This window comes from Euleptes europaea, chromosome 5 (genome assembly GCF_029931775.1).
Source record: "Euleptes europaea isolate rEulEur1 chromosome 5, rEulEur1.hap1, whole genome shotgun sequence".
In the NCBI taxonomy this organism is placed as follows: Eukaryota; Metazoa; Chordata; class Lepidosauria; order Squamata; family Sphaerodactylidae; genus Euleptes; species Euleptes europaea.
The window spans coordinates 34,514,137-34,534,639 of NC_079316.1; the positions used below are offsets into that span (position 1 = coordinate 34,514,137).

Below are 20,503 nucleotides of genomic sequence, written 5' to 3' on the forward strand. Positions count from 1 at the left end.
ACCCCCCCTCTTCACGCGCGGGCAAGCAGAAACCCACCCGGCCCAAAAGGCGCCGCCGGCTGAAAAGGCATCAGCATGAGCCGGAACGAGCGACGCCAGAGCGAAGGCTAACACGTATTGTATTGCGCACGCGCAAATAGGCTCCGCGCGCTCTTGGGTGCATCTCTCCGCGGACGACGTTGCTCGGGGTGTCGTTCCCTCGGCGCCCGTTATGGCCGTTGCGCCCGTTTGCCTGAGAACGGTCGGTTTGGCTCTGTGCCTTTTTGTTTTGGCTAGAACTTCGCGACACTTCAGTATAAGCTTGGCAGGACCCACGGCCATGATAGTTTACGTTAATCTTTAGTCCTGTCAGTCATATTTACTTAGCTACCCGTCTAATGTATTGCCAGCTTAAGACAAACTTTTGAGACCGCACGTGGTTATTACTCAATACCACTTATATGTCTGGCTGTCGATGGGTGTAAAAGAAATTACTTCAGAAATGTTCTTAAAAATCCGCATTATTTCCCCTTCTAATTTAATACCGAATATATCCTTTCACTGCCCTGACCTGGATGGCCCAGGCTAGCCTGATCTCCTCAGATCTCAAAAGCTAAGCAGGGTCAGCCCTGATTAGTATTTGGATGGGAGACCACCGAGGAATACCAGGGTTGCTGTGCCGAGGAAGGCACTGGCAAACCACCTCTGTTAGTCTCTTGCCATGAAAACCCCAAAAAAGAGGTCGCCATAAGTCGGCTGCGACTTGACGGCACTTTACACACACACGTATCCTTTCACACATGCAGAATAATGCACTTTCAATCCACTTGCAATGCGCTTTGCAGCTGGATTTCACGGTGTGAAATGGCAAAATACACTTGCAAACGATCATTAAAGTGCATTGAGAGTGGACTGAAAGTGCCCTACTAGACTAGGCATTTTCTGCTATGAAAATCGCCTGTCAGTCTGACTCAGTCACATGGCTGTCATTGGAACGTTTCCTCTTCCTCTGCCTACATCAGACAGCCCGCACCTAGCTGTGACCCACAATCATGGTAGGGTCTATTGATTTATGTAACAATTTTTGAAATAAAATGGAAAACGTTATTTCAGGACTCATGAATCCTGCCACTGAATGGTTGGCAGGGTGTTAAAAATGTATACCGGCCCAGAAAAATAATACTTGGATCCTGAGGACAGGGTTTGTTTGAGGCTCTCAGCTTGTCTATTCCTTTTTGCGGTAGACATTTTTCTTTCCATCGCTAACCCACAAGCATCTTTAAAGGGAGAGGGAAGGTTTATGTTTGGTTTCAGTTGGGGGTGTTTTAATAGTTATTGTAAGCCTCTCGAACCAAGAGGAAAGGCAGGATATGTTTTAATAAAATAAATAGAAAATGTTGCCGTACTGCTGGATGAAAATAGGTACTTGTGAAGAGAGAGAAGTGCGAAAAAATATACTTGAATGTATAACACACTGACCGGCAGCCTCATTGTTCAAACAATCAAAATGTTTGCTGCCTGAGTCTTGCCCATGAAGCAAGGTGAACCTGAGGAGTGTACAGTTGTACCCCAAGGTTTCTTTCAGCACCACAGTGGATGTAATTTAGCACATACAACATTCATACACCTGGTGTGAATCTTATGCTGATACCACCAATGGAAAGTGTCATCAGGGGTGACTGGGGTGTCATCAGGGTCAGGACAAGAACACAGCCCAAACAGAAGATTATTGTAGGAGTTTTTCCACAAAACCTTCGTCTTCTGCTTTGTGTATGTGTGTTTGTGTGACATGCATTAGTGAAACTCAGGATGGAAACACAATAGCAGTCTCTCCCGTGTAGTTATTTTGTCAAAATCATATTGTTGTACTGACTGAAGAGCCTTAGGGTGTTGTAAGACTGTCCTCCATTTTGCAACATTGCCATAATTTATAGTAGTTTGAGAGCAGTGGAGCAGTGGTTAAGAATGGTGGCTTGAAGCGGTGGAATTTGGAGAACTGGGTTTGATTCCCCACTCCTCCACATGAGCAGCGGAGGCTAATCTGGTGAACTCGATTGGTTTCCCCACTCCTACACACAAAGCCAGCTGGGTGACCTTGGGCAAGTTACTGCTCTGTTAGAGCTCTCTCAGCCTATACCTCGTAGGAGTGTCTGTTGTGGGTAGGGGAAGGGAAGGTGACTGTAAGTCTGTTTGAGTCTCCCTTAAGTGGTAGAGAAAGTCTACTTTTTCCTCCTACATGCAATTGAGTTTAGAAAGTACATGCCTAAAAATTAGTTCTGTTTTAACTATTGATTTGGATCTTCTGGGGGTTGTACTGGAATTAATATACTCAGAAAATTAGCAACCCATCTATATTAATACTACAAATTTACAAGAATATTTACATCATGTATAAAAGAAGGCCCCAAAACTGGACAAAGCTTTATTGCTTTTCAATGTAATATTTTTTTAATAGTCAGTTATTTGCCCTTATTGCAAGGTTTACTACATAAACTTTGTCCTTCATATTACCATTGTTAAACTTATGCTTATTTAGGCTTATTCTAGACCACACACTATAAACAATGTGATTGCTCAAAGAAAAATCTAATATCTTATAAAAAAAATCCATATGTTCAAGAGGATCCATATTACATGTATCAATACAAAAAAAAATCACAAGGACACAGCCAGATTCAAATCTGCTAATTTGAGTAAATTGTAAATTCTGGTTTTAATTACCAGGGTTACCAACAAAATAAATATTTTTAATAATTAACATATTAATTTATTAAATGTAAATAAATTTGCACACTAACCTCAATACTTTGTGTGTGTGATGATAAAATAAAAGTTAATGTACAATTTAATAAACCATAGCTATCCCCTTAGGGGCTAGTGCAGGAAGTTATCCCATTCTTGAAAGTTAAAAGATTAGAGGCAGGTTATAGGTTAGCTCATTCCCACTCAAGCTCTCTACAGTGGGAATTCCCCTCACATGTCTCAGTGGTGGTTAAATGTGCAATCCTGAAGGAGAGGAAAGTACCATAGGAGCCAGTGTAACCCCATGCCAGCATCCATGCCACTTTGTGGCATGATAAAGTGGCACAGATGCCGGTGCAGGGGCACTTACAGTGGCACCGCGGAGTGATGCAGCAGTCCAGGCCTTAGCCACTAGCACTGCCACACGGGCAGCAAAAATCTGGAGCAGGTGCCAGCGTCGGGGGGTTCCTGGGGCATTCCCAGGGGCAGAGTTAACGTTAGCTTTCACACCCCTTTTGGTCTGGGAATGCCCCTCTATGCTGCAGCATTGATATGCCAGCAAAATAGAAGGCGTAGCCCCGTGTAACTCCATGGAGGAGTTTCATGGTTGTTGTTTTTTTAATACATCTATAACCTTTATTTTTTGGCTGAGAAACCTGAGTTTCGGCTGGGAAACCACCTATCTACCCCTTCCTTCAGGAATGTACTGCCCATCTTACATTAACTCTGGCCTCTTGTAAAGCCAGCTTCTTATCCTGATTTCCAGTTCTGATTTTAACAGAAAACCTTGGTTGGTATTAACAATAGTTAACAGAAGTGCTGACATAGGCCTCTTCCACATTCTCATTTTCCTTGCCTGCATGTCCCTATTGTGTTGGGGTTTTTTTTCCTGCACACATTTTGCTCCCCCTAGTGGTCAATTCAATATTACATTGTAAACGTCAGGAAATTATGCTGAACATAAAACAATGTAATATTGAATTGACCACTAGGGAAAGCAAAATGTGTGTGGAAAAGGAAAAAAAAACACAAAGCAACAGGGACACACAAGGAAAATGAGAATGCGGATGAGCCTGTCACTACTAACCATGGATAAGGCTAGGAGGGAGAGAATTAAAGAATTCATGCCTGAAAGGGGCAGGACTGAACTGAGGGAATTCAGACACCCAAGTCCTATTCTCAGTCTTTTAATTAGAGATAATGAACAGGCTACAACCACTCTAGCTCTCATTGTTGCAAGGCCATTTTTAATATTTCCTTTTTATTTCCCTAGTACAGTAGTGCAACAAAACAAAAATAGCCTAAAATTTAACAAGCAAGTGCCCCTGCACCACAATAAATTTGCCTTCTCCAACTAAAATGGGGTCCTACTGATCAATAAATTGGTTATCCATTAAACCAGGTTTGAAGCCATAATGTTAATAGGCATTTGGCAGTCCTTTATTATAAGGCATGGACACTGACCGTTGGAAATTTGGATTAATATAATAGTGGTGGAATGAAATCAGATTTTCAAGGCCTTTCACTCATAAGGCCATATGTCAGTACACACAGAAATCAAATCTTAATTTCACAGCAGCTTCTAAAATAGCATTGTAAAGTCATGTTGATTTGTGTACTAAGAAAACAGCCTAAATACTATTTGATTCAAAATGGTATATAACAGTAATGATAATCTTAACATGATGATTACTGCATTAAAATGTTATTTCACAAACTACTAATATAATACAAAAATTTTCAGATGAAACCTTAAGTATAAACAATTGAGTTAGGTAAATAATCTCTCTATACATCTCCACATTTGTGCATATAAATTATCTCTGGTTTTACAGCTACATATTGTCATTAGTCTGTAAACAGTGAGGCATTCATTGTGTTGATCATGGCAGAAAATGTGAAAAAAATCTTTATTTTATTCTGTTCAGTCCTCTTCCCATCAAGCATGCAAATACTGTCATAACCATTTTTGGCTTCACTTCTACCAAGTCGTCTGGTAGGGCATATATACAAGCACCAATTTTTCGAGCAACTGAAATAGCATATCTTGGAGGGGGGAAAGGAGAAAGAATTATTAGTCAACAGACATAATTGGTTTAAATATATTTAAATGCATTTATTTATTTATTTATTTATATACCCTCCCCTTTTCCCCAAGCATCTAAGGGAATAATATAAAAACAACTGGATAAAAACTAAACATTAAAACAGATTTAAAATACATTTAAATCATATTTTAAAACAATCTAAAAACCTTTATGCCCCACTAACAGAATATCCCCACTTTGTCCAGGCTCAAGCATTTATTTATTCACAAAAGAAAATGACACTTTCCCGGGAAGATTTGGTATACAAGAGATACAACAACTTTGTTACACTGTAATTAAAAGTCAAGAAAAACAATAATATGGCAATGAGAAAACTCTGCAAAAATAGTTAGAAATCAGCACACAGTTTTTATGTGCTAAACCATGCCACCCAGCCCAAGTCTACTGGATTCTCACTGGACTACCAGCAATCAGCTCAGTGACCACCACAATTCCTGTATCTCATGTATAGCACACTCAACCAGCATGCCTGATGCACAAGTCCCAATCCAGTATGGGAAATTTTGGTGCAAAATCAGGATTATGTATGCACTGAAGCACTGCAATGGTTGTCTGGACCACACTGAAATGTTTAGGTACATTTTTAATGCAAATGGGAATGTACATCTCCGATAGAATGTGATATAAGCTTTCATTTGGTCACATATGAAGCATTCTCCTCAGTTTGAACTACATACTAACACAAAAATGCATAGAGTTTGGGTATACCTGAGGATAACACATGCATCTGAAGAAGTCCAGTGGCAATTCAATAAGGCATACTGCCTCAGGCCTATGCCGCCACCTCCATACACCCTAACACCTCTGACCACTGCCTCCACCCAAAGCAGCTAATATTCTTTCCCTTCTTCGCCAAGCATCTTTAAACACATCACAGCAAGTCTTCTCTTGTATAAAGATGCCTTGGATAAGGAGGAAGGAGAGAACGTTAGCTGGTCTCACTGTGCGGAGACTGAGGTTAGGTAGAGGAGGAAGTGGCAGTGAGGGTAAGGCAGGAGTGGCAGCAGATACTGGCACCACCCCCTCCAGATCTGCTGAGACTGCCACCTTACCTCATCACATACACAATAAAGTTGTTAGCATTTAAGGTGGCACAGAACTCTCAATTGTTTCTGGTACAACAGGGTAGCACTGTTACAATTCAGGAATTATCTGCCACATGTAATTATTTATGTGCAACTACAGCTGGATCAAAGCCTCAGTGTTTATAAAGGAAAAGATAAGCAGCAAAGACTTACTTAGCGTTATTGAACTTGTCTGTTTCAGAAAGATTTTCTCTCTTGACCATTTCTGAATGGATAGCTTTTGGCGCGATGGCATCTATTAAATCTAGCACAGGTAAACTGGTGCTAATAGATTTGTCCTAAAAGAAGTATTAAATTCATTCATTATTGAAAATCTTTCATCAGTATTTTTTCACATATATGCCTTTTTTGTATCCACATTTCCAGTGATACACAATTCATGTAAAAATAATGTACAGGTTGAGTATCTCTTATCCAGATTGCTTGGGACCAGAAGTGGTCCGTATTTTGGATCTTTCTGTATATTGAAATATCTTGGAATTTTTGCATATACATAATGACATATTTGGGAAGGGGACTCAAATTCATGTATGAATTTATACACATAGCTTGAATGTAATTTTAAACAATACTTTTAAAAATTTTGTGTACCCTGAACCAATCAGAAAGCAAAAGTGTAACTAACTCACCAGAATACCTGTATCAGTTGTTAAACAAGAGCAACAACAAACAAACTAAAATGGCAGGCTTTCAGTCTCCACCTACGATGCAGTGTACACTGTACTTTATTTTTTTAGGTGAGAGGAAACATTGAAAGCAGGCAGCATGGATCTGCCTGCATGCTGGCTCGAAGGGTTCGATTTTCGGATCAGTCTGGATATGGGATGTCCAGATAAGGGATACTCTACCTGTAATGGCTTTCCTGAACTTTTCCTCAAGCTAGATATTCAATACCAAAAAGGTAAAAAAAAGCTAGACAGAATTTTTCTCGCTCTAGGTAAGAAGGGCGTCTTCAGTCTGGGTTATTTTCCTTTATTTGCTAGGGAAGGCAGGAATCAACAAAATTTGTAGGCCTTCCGGTTCTCTAGGGGAAATGACCCCCTCCCTTCGGAAAGCCTCAGTTTTGTTTCCTGCCTTTTGTCAGGGAAGCAGGTTGCCGGCGGTTCTCCGCCGTTTTTTCTAAATTTGGGGTGAAAATTCTTTCCCTTACTTTACCTTTCTGCTCCTTTTCCTTCCCCTTACCTCTGTGTCTTTCCCCCCGGTTGTTTTCTTTGTCTTCGGGCCCCGGGGAAGGGGGGGGATTTTGGATTAATTTTTTCCCGCCTAAAAAAAAAAAAAAAAAAGATGGCGGCTACCCACCAGGACGAATTCATTTTGCCTGTGGATTTGGACCCGGGCCTCCTGGTAGCGGCGGATCAGAGCCGCGGGGACTCCTCTAAGTCCCAAAAAGGCCCCGATCCCAAAAAGAAAAGGAAACTTAACCCTTCAGAGAAAGGGGATAAGAAGTTTCCCTCTTCAGGAAAACGCAAGAAGACCGGCGAGGCTGCTAGCCAACCGCCGCTCATACCCGCCGCCACATCGGTGGCGGAGAGGGTTAAGTTAGGCGCGGCTGCTAGCCGGACGCCCGCCGAGGCTGCTAGCCCAGCACCAAGGACCCCGCGGGCAGCCGAGTGCTCCGCAGACCCATCAGGCGCGGAAAAGCCCCTGCTGACCGCCGCGGCTGCTAGCCATGTTCCTCTAAGTGGCGATGGAGCTCCAGGCATCTCTTCGGCTGCACAACCGACTTCTACCGGTAAGGTACAGACGCTCGCGGGGGTTTTGGAGTCAGGGGGGATGGTTGCTTTAAGAGCGGAGCTCACAGAGCTCTTAAGAAGCGTCTTTGTAGATGGCCTACAAGCAGCCCAGCGGACCCCCACCCCCTCTATCAGAGACCCAGAGGACTACCAGGATCCTTTAGAAGGGTCTAGCACTCAGCACATTCAGGCTATGCCTAGGGCTGAGAAGGCTGCTTCTAGCACCCCTCACCAACCCAGGGGGTCGGTGGTAATGCAGACCCAATCCTCTCCAGACTCTTCTGATGACGAGAACGGAGAAGAGAATGATTCCTCCACTGAGGAGGATATTCCTAAACCAGAGGAGAAACAGCTAAGGCTTTACCCTCAGGAGGATTTCCCATCGCTCTTGATTAAGACCTTAGAGGCCTTGGATTTATCAGAGCCGCAGGACCCACAAGCTCCAGACAAGCTTAAGGGTTCCAAGGAATTTTTTCACAGACATGCCAACCCCTCTCGGGTCATTCCAGTCCCTGACTATTTTACCTCTCTCATTACTGCTGAATGGGAAAAACCTTTAGCAGGCAGGCAGACCCCTGCCATTGCAAAGAAATTTTATGACCTGGCCCCTGCCACGGCCCAATTACTTCAGCCCCCGATAGTGGAAGCACCTGTGTGTGCGTTACACTCCAATGATGTTGTGGCCAGAGATGGTAAGGGGTCTATTAGAGATCCTCTAGACAGGAAAGCTGAGATCTCTCTCAAGAGAACACACGAAGCCTCTGCTTTAGCTGTCAGTGCCTCAGTCACTTCAGCGTTAGTGTCCAGAGCAGCCATTGTATGGACACGCAAACTTCAACAGATCATTCCTAAAGGAAATAAGAAAGCCCAGGAGGGAGTGTCCAGAATCCTAAAAGCGGTCACCTTCTTAGCAGATTCTTCGTTAGACACTCTTTCCTTTTCTGCCAGAGCCATTGCCACCCAGTTAGCAACTAGGAGAGCCCTTTGGCTTCGACCTTGGTAGGTGGACCACCATTCCAAGGCTGACCTGATGGGATTCCCGTATCAGGGAAACAGACTCTTTGGCGATCAACTAGACCCTATCTTAGTTGAAACAAGGGACAAGAAAAAGGCTCTCCCCAAGAGCTACAAGCAGGAGCAAAGACCCTACTCGCGTTCCTTTCGTTCCTCCCACACACTCCAGAGATTTAGGGGCGATCAACGAAAGGGTTCCTGGAACTCCTTCAGGGGTTCCTTTCGGAGGGGAGGTCGTTTTTCCAGATCCCCACGTTCTTCCCAGCCCTCCGACAGGTCTGGGTATGGACCTCAACAACCCAAACAATGACTCCATGATCGACCCAGTGGGGTGCCGCCTCTCCCGCTTTGCGGAGACTTGGCAGGCATCACATGCGGATCACTGGGTATCCTCCATCATAGCTCAAGGCTACCTACTCGAGTTTCGCAGAACCCCACCTGCAAGATTCATCTCCAAACTACATCTAGGCAAAGAAAAATTGCTCCGCACAAGGGAAGCGATCCAACATCTGTTAGACATCCGGGCCATAGAACCCGTAGAGTTCTCCAAGCGCTCCTTGGGGGTTTATTCCGTGTTTTTCATGGTTCCAAAGAAAAATGGGGACTGGAGAGCCATCCTGAATCTCAAGTGGGTGAACAAATTTGTCATCTACAGGAAGTTCAGGATGGAAACTCTGTCCCGGGACGGGCCAGCTGGCCGGCTCCCGGGCCGACATCTCTCCCGGACCCACAGCCCCGGGCACAGGCTTACCCGCTGGAGAAGCGGAGGGGGTACAGCCTGTCGCCCAGCCCCCCCCCAGAGAATCAGGGGAAGCCAACGCTGCTCCTTCTCTCTCCCCCAGGTAGCCGATCAGATGGGGCCCGGCAACCCAGGAGCGGAGCGGCGGCGCCGCAAATCCCGAGGCCCGGCGCAGCCAGAATGACGCGGCCGCACAGACTCCGCCCCCCACAGCTGTTGAGCGGGCGGGCGCGGCTGGGGCGGGGGAGAGCGGCCGGCGCAGCTGAGGCCGATCGCCGCAAGATGCCGGCAACGCCCGGCTGGGGGGGGAGCACGGGGGCGGGGCGGGGGTGTGGGGAAAAGGGGCGGGGCCTCTCTGTCTGGAAAAGGTGATAAGGCGAGAGGGGAGCCGCGGCCAGGGAGGAAGCCAAACGGAGGTTGTGAGGAGGCTGCGAGAGAGGGAGCCGACAACCTGGCAACGTCCGAGAGGGGAGAAAGCTCTGACTCCCCCTCGGACTGGTCTGAGGCCGAGGAGGCTCCTCCGCCCCCACCCTTGGTCCAGGCAGAGACCCCGGGGGTCCCAGAAGCCCAGGAGCGGCGTGACAAACTCTGAAGTCCATCGCGGAGACCTTAACACCTCGAGCCTTCCTTACCTCGGTGGACCTCACAGAAGCGTATCTCCACGTCCCCATCCACCCGACCCACAGGAAGTTCCTTCGCTTCTCCTGCCAGGAGAACCATTATCAATTTCGGGCACTACCTTTCGGCCTAACTTCCGCTCCGAGGGTATTCACCAAGATATTGGTGACCCTCATGGTACAAGCCCGCAAACAGGGAGTCCAGGTACACCCGTACCTGGACGGCATCCTCATCTGTTCTCCTTCTCGGGATCTCAGTCGGATTCACACAGACATTGTGATCAGGATCCTACAAGACCATGGCTTCCTGATCAATTGGGACAAAAGTCAGCTGGTCCCTTCTCAGACACTGACCCATCTCGGTGTAGTCATAGACACTACAACCAACTCCCTCATTCTCACGAAAGACAAGGTGGAATCCATCTCGTCACTAGCCAAACAAGTGGCTTCTACTCAGACATCCCGACTTATGACGCTTGCCAAGCTCCAGGGACACATGGTGTTGTGCATCCCGTCGGTACCATGAGCTCGCTTCAGGGTAAGGCCATTACAGTGGTTCCTCCAACCGTTCCAGAAGGACATTGCCAAGAAACAGAACAAATTACTGATACTCTCGGACTCTGCCCGAGCGAGCCTGACTTGGTGGATGCTCCCGTCCAACCTATCTCGGGGTCTTCAGTACATCCACGGAACACCTACTCAGTTGTTCACAGACGCAAGTCTAACGGGATGGGGAGCAACTCTCCAAAACCAACCAGCACAGGGAGTCTGGGATCTCCAGCAGCAGAAGAAGAGCATAAACTTCTTAGAGATTACTGCTATATGGAATGCCCTTCTGCACTTCGGTCCCCAATTACAGGGGACTCATCTCCTCATCAGAACAGACAACATAGCCGCAAAGGCTCATATAAACAAGCAGGGGGGATCCAGGTCGTCGTCACTCCACAAGCAAGCCTCCAAGATACTGGAATGGGCCGAGATCCATCTAGCCTCAATATCAGCGGAGCACATCAGAGGGGTGCAGAATGTCCAGGCCGATTGGCTCAGCAGACAACGCCTCAACGAAGCCGAGTGGGCCTTACACCCAGAGGTATTCAATCAGATGGTCAACAGGTTTGGCGTCCCACAAGTAGACCTTTTCGTGACTCCAGCCAACTCCCAGCTCAAAAGGTTCTATTCCAGATACCACCAGGCCGGAGCGGAAGGGACGGATGCTCTCCTATCCCCATGGCCGAGCGGACTGCTTTACGCATTCCCACCTCTTCCTCTCATTCCCAGGGTGCTCCGGCGCATTCGGAGCCTACGGACCACAGTACTGTTGATAGCTCCAGACTGGCCAAGGAGGCCTTGGTATCCGGTATTACAACAGCTATCCATTCAGCCTCCCTGGCAACTTCCAGTCAGACAGGACCTTCTTCTCCAAGGACCAATTTGTCACCCGGATCCCGGGTGGTATCGACTAACCGTCTGGCACTTGAGAGGCGAGGCCTCTTAGATCAGGGGTACAGTGCCGACATCGTAGATACCATCTTAGCCAGCAGAAGACCGGCCACACAAAGGATATACGGAGCTACCTGGAAGGTGTTCGCCACTTGGTGTCACCGCAACTCCAAGAATCCGCTAAAACCGAGGGTGCCTGACGTCTTATCTTTCCTCAAAGACGGACATAAGCTCGGTCTTAAAGTCTCCACACTACGACGACAATTGGCCGCGATAGCCACGCTGGTACCTCGTATAGGTCGGTACCCCCTAACAAAGCATCCTCACATCTGTGCCTTCCTCAGAGGGGTTAAATTGACATCCCCTCCGGTGGTTCATAGATTCCCTTCTTGGAATCTGCGTTCGGTTCTGCTAGCCTTGACCAAACCTCCGTTTGAACCTCTTAGGAAAGTCGACCTTAAGTGGCTCCGCATGAAAACTTTGTTTCTTACCGCAGTCACTTCAGCCAGAAGGGTTTCAGAACTTGGAGCACTCTCAGTCAGACCAGATCTTTGCATATTTCGCAAGAATAGAGTGATTCTCCGTACTGATCCTTCTTTCATTCCAAAGATTCAGACTCGCTTTCACCTTGAACAGGAGGTCGTTCTTCCTACCTTCTTCCCGAATCCTTCTAATCAGAAGGAGAGAGAATGGCACTCTCTAGATGTAAAAAGGGCCTTGCGCATTTACATCAGAAAAACCCAACATATTAGAAGGTCAGAGCGTCTCTTCATTACCTTGACGGCTCCCAATATGGGAGGCGCCATGTCTCGGGCAGCTATTAGTAGCACCATTAAGGCCTGTATTGCCCAGGCCTATAAGACTTCCGGAGTGAGAACTCCACCTGGCATCACCGCACACTCTGTCAGGAGTGCGGCCACCACAGTGGCATTTAGACACAAGGTTTCTTTGCAACAAATATGTAATGCGGCTACTTGGTCTTCCTTGTCAACGTTTACCAAACATTACAAAGTGGACTCCTTTTCCAGAGAGGCATGCGCCTTTGGACTGGGAGTTCTTCAGACTGTACAGGAGACCTAATTCCCACCCAAGTTCACAAATAGCTCTGGTAAGTCCCAGACTGAAGACGCCCTTCTTACCTAGAGCAAGAAAGAGCCTTGGTTTCACTTACCGTGAAGGCTTCTTCTGCTCGTAGGTAAGAAGGGTGTCTTCCCCTCCCTAGTTATACGTTTAAAAAAAAAAAAAAAAAGGAAAAGAGGTAGCGACTGCTACGGGAGGGTGTCTTATGTGAGACGTGTTTTCCATGTTAACGTTGAATGAATGTTTCTCGTTACCAGTTGTTTTTTCCATCCCTGTGTTCCTCATCTATTAGGGGCAAGAATTGTTTGTTAAATTATAGGGCTTATTACTTATTGGCATTTTTTAAGCTTTTCAACTACTGAGGTTTCCGAAGGGAGGGGGTCATTTCCCCTAGAGAACCGGAAGGCCTACAAATTTTGTTGATTCCTGCCTTCCCTAGCAAATAAAGGAAAATAACCCAGACTGAAGACGCCCTTCTTACCTACGAGCAGAAGAAGCCTTCACGGTAAGTGAAACCAAGGCTCTTTTTCCCCCAGGGCATATTGGAAAGGCACCAAGGCTGCCGCTTGTAGTCTTACAGCCCATTCCTGAGGCGGGGGGGGGGGCGGATTGCCTTAGGAGGCAGCGTGACCCCTACGCCGGCATCCATGCCACTTGCACTGTACAAACTGGAACGGATGAAGGCGTGGGGCAGCGTAAGTGCCTGTACCGCGGTGACGTTCCCAGGGTGTTCCAAGGGGCGGAGCTACCTTAAGGCAGCTTCCAAAACTACTTTTTCGGGAACACCTCCTGAGACACTGGCAGTCCTGCACCACCTTTTTGGGTGGCGTAGGCCCGCTTTCCCCTATGGGGGAAAAAAGCCTTTCCCCCCTGGTTTTTATATCAGAAAGAAGGCCTTTTTCCCCTCTGTGGCGGCCAGGAAGCCTCTGAGGAGGCTTCTCAGCTGCGCCGTCCCAACCACCACAGGAATGGTCTGTTTTAATAGAATACAGGATGTACTGCAGACTTAATTGGATTAGATGATGCTGGGTGCAAAGCATGCATTCAAGTTGCAGAAAAGACTGCTGGGATAAAGAAAAAGAGGGAGAAAATGGCATTCTCCTTTTGGAACGAAAAAGGCAGCGACTGATCAAATAAAAAGTTACATTAAAAATATTCTGTAGGTCAACATAGCTACCTACAATCTTTGTCTGTAACTGCATCGTATGCTTTAGACTAAATTTTACTAATTCATTGTATATATTTGTTGCATATTTAACAAGAAATCTCATGTGTACTACTTGTAACTGGTCATTTGATCATCTAACTATAATCTTTCTGTGAAAATCTTTTACAACTGTCTTCTGTTTCTTTCATCCAGTAGTTATCCATGAGAAGATATTTTTGCTTGTGGTCAGAGGCTACTTAGTGTTAAATAAATATTAGGAGATCATATCAAAAGTCTTCAGTAATCTCTTGCATCAATCAAAATATTAGTGGTAATATTCATCTAGCTGATTATCTTCTGCAATTAGGATCTCAGGCAGAGTTATGTCACCTGCTGCCTGGTTCTTTTAAACTGGAAATGCTAGGGATTGAACTTGGAACCTTATGTGTACAAAGCAGAGACTCTTCCAATGAGCCATGTCCCTTTCCCATATTAAACTGACAAGTCCCAGCAAACTCACTGGCAATATAATCAATTTCTAGTGCTAATTATTTTGGATTATGTCTGCTAATTATAGATCGGTGGTTACTCTATGTACCACAGATTTTATTACCAGGAAGACCACTTCCTAAGACATGAAAAAATGTTTATATTATAGTATAATATTTTATGCTTGTATTTTTATTGATGGGTAGTCTGAGCTAAGAGTGTCCTGGTACAGCCTCCACTGAAATTAATGTATGATTATATCAAATGATAATTTTAAAGGTTTTAGTCTTTGATAATGCTATAGACTTGGGGGTAGGGACATGGGGGGCACAATAGTATGTACACCATTGCATCATTGTAGGGTAGCTCTAGGAATCTTTGGAAACTATGGTCTTACTATAAAGTTTCCACCAATTCCTAGAGCTACTCAAAGTCACAGATGGGTTTTCCCCAGAAGTGGCAAAGTGGTGCACACAATAGCAATGTTTTTAAAAAAACTTCCCACTGGCACTTGGAGCAGTGGCAGGCAAGCATAGAACAAGTAGGAGGCCTGGAAGCCCTATAAGACTATAAGGTCTGAAAGTCTGTAGTTATGTTTACTAAACAGTAAACATTTTGGGATCTACATTTATTACATGACTTACAGAGCATCCTGAAGGGGGAGCCAAAAGGGGTTTGGAGCCAGTGTGACCCCTGCACTGATGTTAGTGCCACTTGCGCTGGCCAAATTGGCACAAATGCTGGCACAAGACCACTTACACCAGTGCTGGGGAGCCGCACAGCAGTGCCACTCATGGGCTCCGGCACAGCTGCCGTGGCAGTATTTCCCCAACACAAGGGCTCGTGCTGATGCCAAAGAGAGCATTTCCAGAGGGTGGGGGTTAAGTTTAATCAGTTCCCTGAGCCCTTTTGCCTCAAGAACGCCCCTTTTGCTGTTGCAAACTTGCACCTGCAAAAAGGGAGGGGTAGCCCTGTGAAACCGAATGAAGCAGCTACATGGGGTTTGGGGCAAAATACATTTTCAGTTTGCTGCGTCATGGCAGCAGGCCACCCAGGAGGAGGCACGGTGGTGCCATCCCTGGGCCCACCCCAAGTACCCCCCTTAGTATTGTTCTCTTAGTAATATTATGCAGCAATTTCAAACATATGTGCAGCTGGACTCGATCTTCAGTGGCTACTGCAGATGTTTCTTCCTCTGAATGTACAAGCTAAAACTACACAACGATGCAGAACACAATTGCATGAAGCCAGTGGAATTAAAGTGTGTATAGATTGTTGGATTGCTGCTTATGCTTTTAATGGGTTGGATGTGTTGTGTACTGTCAGGTTGCTTCTGACTTATGGCGACCTCATGAATTAATGATCTCCAAAATATCCTATTGCTCATAGCCCTGCTCAGGTCTTGCAAACTGAAGGCCATGGCTTCCTTTATTGAGTCAATCCATCTCATGTTAGGTCTTCCTCTTTTCCTACCACTTTCCATTTTTCCTACCATTACTGTCTTTTCCAAAGAATCTTGTCTTCTCGTGATATGAACAAAGTTATAGGCTACTATACTAGAATAATCACCAGTCTGCCATTGGAAATTATCTATTAATTCTGTTCTTTACTATATAATAAATATTTAATAAGAACTTATATAAATCTTTAATATTTATGAAGTATAAATTGCCTCTAATAATATCCTATGACAACTATAATGGCATGACTAAATAGTTTTCAGTCAGTTTGTCAAAATGTGCTCAATGCTAGTTTCTTTAATGCAAAATCAAATTGCAGAAGTCCCAAAAATCTCACTAGCCAGTTTGAGTTACATAGGGAACCAAAATCCAAAATGACTGCTGCAGTTTCATTTGAAACCTGAAGTGAGCTGTAGGGGGAAGAAGTGGGCAGGCAGGAAAGAGAAGCTAGAAGAGGGAAGGGAGAAAACAGAGACAGAGTAGAAGAGGAAGGAAAGAAAAATGCAGCAAAAGGAGGGAATGGGGATGGAGAGGAGAAGCTGCAGGGGCTGTGAGGGGGAGGACAGAAAGTAAAGTGGAGATAGTGTGAGGAGGAGGACCACCAAGTGGGGGGGATGAGATTTCTGAATCCTCATGGGTCCCCTATTTGTGCGAGTGTATAATATAAATACAACAATATACTGTATATGAAATCAGAGGCGGATCTACTGTGAAACTAATGAAGCTTAAACTTCAGGGCCCCTAATCCCGGAGGAGCCCCCTGAAGCAACTCTTTTTTAATGAGTGAACTTCTCAACTAAATCGATGGAGTTTTTCAGTGATAAAATCATAAGCCAATGGGTTGAAGTACTTAATATTGACTTTAGAATATGCTCTAATAACCATTTCATATGGCCTCAAAATGTCCCTGTAATTGGTCAGATTTCAAAATCTTCTCAGGGGCTTGCAGCACTCGAACCCCCAGCTGTAAGGGCTCTCTGAGCTTGCCAGAATCTATTCATAGCCTACATTTTGGCAGCTGGATCCTCAAATACTTTGTTGGTGCACGGCTTAATAGTTCTATAGTTTTATTTCATCACTGTATGGCCCATTTTCAAGGACTCCACCCCACCACCCTGTTCTCCACCATTTGGGCCTCAACGTCCTTGCAAGGGCAGCAAGGCCCTTTGGACCTTGTTGGATGTTGCCCTATTGTTGCTGGCTGCGAAGGGCCCCCCATAACAGTTCAAGCTTCAGGGCCCCAAAAATGTAGGTCTGCCACTGTATGAAATACATATTATATGACCATGTGATTTACATTTATTTTTAAAAGGTAGTCTATGCATGCATAATTTCAAAGGCACACTGCAGCCAATCATGGGTAGTTTAGAGATGGCTTAATACTGAACTTTTACTATATATCAATTCCCATAAAAATTCTATGTGTGATTCATTTATATTTTCTTGAAGTAGTTACCTTGAAACTAGTTATTGAAGTACTCTTATTTGAATTAGCAAGAGTTTGATTCACCCATTTAATAATAGTTTCATCATTTATTTTCTCTCCCTCTCCAAGGTCTGACAGTACATTCAAAGTGTACCTGTAATAGAATGAACACAGAACAGAGTTTGTATACAATGTGGAAATATAAGATTTCCCTGATTCTCCTGGTAGCAAATCAAAATAATTATAAAATAATGCTTTCAGAAATCTGTTCAGATAGGGCCCACACAAGGAACATGAGAAGGAAGAAAGCAAAAACACTGAGCTCAGATGAAAACAGGTCATAACTTTATTGAAGTTACCCCAACAAAAACTAATACAGTTCAAAGACTGGACTATGACAATTAATCAAAGAATAATCTCTCTTAACTTTTATAAGATAGAAGAAAGAATCAATTACAGAGACATCTGTAGCAAAGTTACACCCTTTTAAAACCCATTGACTTCCGTGAACTTAGAAGGGTATAATTCTGCTGAAGATGGCAGGGCAGACAGGTGACAGTGTTGCCCATAGCTGTCACCTGTCTACCCTGCCATCTTCAGCAGAATTACACCCTTATACAACCCTCCTCAGGGGCTAAGTACACATTATGTGTAAATCTATCCCTGCTACAATTTTTGAAAGAAATTGCAGTTATGGAAGGGGTAATTTGGAGAGAAGCAGTGGAAGGGACGGGTTGCTTAATTCTTTCCATGACCAGTTTGTATTAACACCCCCTTATGCACAGTTAAGCATGTCTGTTTGACTATGACTGTGCACAAAGCCGCAAACAACCCTTGTAAGGAAGAGATCCCTCTTTAGAAGATCAAAGTTTCTCCTTCCAATTGTCCTTTCTAACTATGACTACATTCCTGAAAGGGGGGGCAAGCTCCTTAGGAGCCGGCGTGACCCCGCGCCAGCATAAGTGCCCATTTATCCCAGTATAACAGGCACTAACAGTATCCTGGGGGCAAAAACGGCGGAGCTGTGGCGCCATGGAGCTGTGCTGGCCCCCACGGCCCACACAGCCATGCTGGCAAGGAATTCCCGGAAGGAAAAGTCCATGCTGTTGTTGGGGGGGGGGTTCCTGGGGGCGGAGCGGCCTTTAGGCAAATTCTTAACCACTCTAGCCCTGGGAATGCCCCCTATCATAGTGTAGTTGCTGTGCCACCTTTTTGGGTGACACAGCCCTATTGAAGGCAATGGGGCAGTTTGAAAAGCAAAGATAATCTGTTAGCTTGAAAACTTCCCGCTGTTTTGTTGGTTGGGGGTGATGTGTGTTTCGACCCTTGGTTTCGGCTGTAAAATGTCCACTCACTCAGGTCAGAGGGGAGCTGGTGGTGGTAAGGTATTTCTAAAAATAAGCACTACAGCCAAATACAAAGCAGTGTTTTCAGGGGGCAGGGATTGAGATGTTCTGGATTTTTACTGGTAATTCTGCACTACAAAACTTTACTCCTGATACTCCAGAAATTTCTTTGGGGCAAACCCCCCCCCCCCCATGCATACGGTTTTAAGAATTTGGATGAAAACAGTGTACATCAAGACAGCGTTGAACCCAAGGTAAAAATTCCAAATGGCCGTAATTCACATTTAGAAAAGGGCAAGTTGCTAAATGATAACTATGAGAGTTTTTTTAATGGAAGAAAAACTGAAAAAAATGCCATGACTTTGTCATCCAAATTTGCCATCTGGTTGAAAACAAATGAATAACATATCCTGGTTTTAAAAGCCACTGTATTTTCTGAGCTGTGACAAATCCTTACCTTCTCATTAACTGCCACACTAATGCCAGTGTCAATGTTGGGTTGCCTTCATTGAGGTCCTGTCCACCAATGCCGACTAAGGAAAAGTTGGCTTTTGTCTTTCCCAGTTCCACTGCATAGTTACAGTTTTCAATCTAAATTGTTTATGCAAATGACAAACACTTTTTAGTCACAAACTATAACTATTTGGAATTATACTATGTTTTGGACAAAGCAAACGAGCCACAAAACCAATAAGGAGGAGCATCTTATACCAACCAATCAGCATGTTTAATCCACATTTTGAACAAGGTACAGTTTAAATCTGTCAACCAATAATAAGTAGAAAAGAGCGGGAGTCCAGTAACACCTTAAAGACTAACAAAATATTTGGCAGGGTATGAGCTTTCGTGAGTCACAGTATATTTCTGTCAGACTGTAAAAGTAAACTGCATGTGCACAACCCCAGTTTGCATCAGAGTTGCATGAGAAAAGAAGAGGGGGTTTAACCCTTCAAGATGCGGTCAGTTTCACCATTCAAAACAGGTTTTTGCTAGGGTCTTTTTAAAAGAATACATCTTTTTTCCTTTAAAATTCACAACAGCAGTACAGAGGCATGGCCCCTCATTAGTGAAACTAAGGGGAGCTTGAAGAGTTATATTCCCTCTTCCCTTCTTTTTGAACAGCCCCAATCCAAATTGCTACTGTGTGTGCATGCAATTTATTGTTGGAAGATGGACTGAAATCTGTGATCTGTCATGTCTGTTTTGGCTCTCAGCAAAAGGGAGTTAGTGAGAAGAGAGCTGAAGAGAGAGGCAAGGTTAGAGATAGGGAGCTTCCTCTTAGTTAGGATCTAAAAACTTGATCGTGTTTATTAATATACCAGTGAAATGGATAGAATAGGCCTTGACAAATTTTCTTTGGCTCTAGGAGCTAGCCCAAAAACTTAGGAGTCAGACTCCTAATGGTTTTGTGTTTTAATGACAAGATGTTCCAACTATTGCTAACAAAAAACCTAATCCTAACTTCTTCACAATTTTTTGTAATTTTATTAAGAATATGGCAAAAGTGTTGTAGTACTTAATTACAGGGTAATCTTTGTTGTCTTCAACACAACAAAAGCTAACCCTAGTCTAACTTTCCCCCAATTTTTCGTAATTCCAGTATTGCTTTAAAAAATTTTAATTGAACATTGGAACCACCATTGGAAGCAACAGCTTAAGAAGTGAATTCATCATCCACCACTAAATGGTGAACAAAATGGCAACCAGCCATGATAAGATTTCTATGCATCATGGCAACCTGGCACCTGGAATTTGTCAGGCCCTGGACTAGAAATAATATCTATTCATTTTCACTTCCTAACAACTATTCAGTATTTTAAACTAACGTCCCCTTTGTCGGCATCTTCTGTTAAGATTAAGTAAATTGTACAAGTAAGTCTGTCCCAGTGGGTGCTCCACACAATGGTACAGATGGAAGGGGCTTTCAGAGAGGGAAAGCCAAGTACACAAAGAGCACAATAGCCCAGCCTTTCATTTCATTCTTCTCCTAGCCATCATCTATGCTTTCTGGCCTAGTGTGGTCTCCTGAAAGTTGGTCCCAGCTGTGAAGGCCTGGCATGCCAGTGATATTGCACCATACAGCTGCCCACTGCTGTCA

At 44.7% G+C, this 20,503-nt stretch overlaps 1 protein-coding gene across 1 annotated transcript in view; it reads right to left on the bottom strand.

Moving 5' to 3' along the window:
* Nucleotides 1-4,399: 4,399 nt before the first annotated feature.
* The window catches only part of PLS1 (plastin 1), a 57,359-nt gene continuing 41,255 nt past the window's right edge, over nucleotides 4,400-20,503 (bottom strand). Inside the window, exons 13-16 of the mRNA XM_056849424.1 lie at nucleotides 18,863-18,996; nucleotides 17,090-17,213; nucleotides 6,068-6,192; nucleotides 4,400-4,767 (exon numbers count right to left, since the gene is read on the bottom strand). Of these exons, the coding sequence (XP_056705402.1) occupies nucleotides 4,632-4,767; nucleotides 6,068-6,192; nucleotides 17,090-17,213; nucleotides 18,863-18,996 (519 nt within the window). The 3' untranslated portion in view covers nucleotides 4,400-4,631. The remainder of the gene's footprint in view (nucleotides 4,768-6,067; nucleotides 6,193-17,089; nucleotides 17,214-18,862; nucleotides 18,997-20,503) is intronic.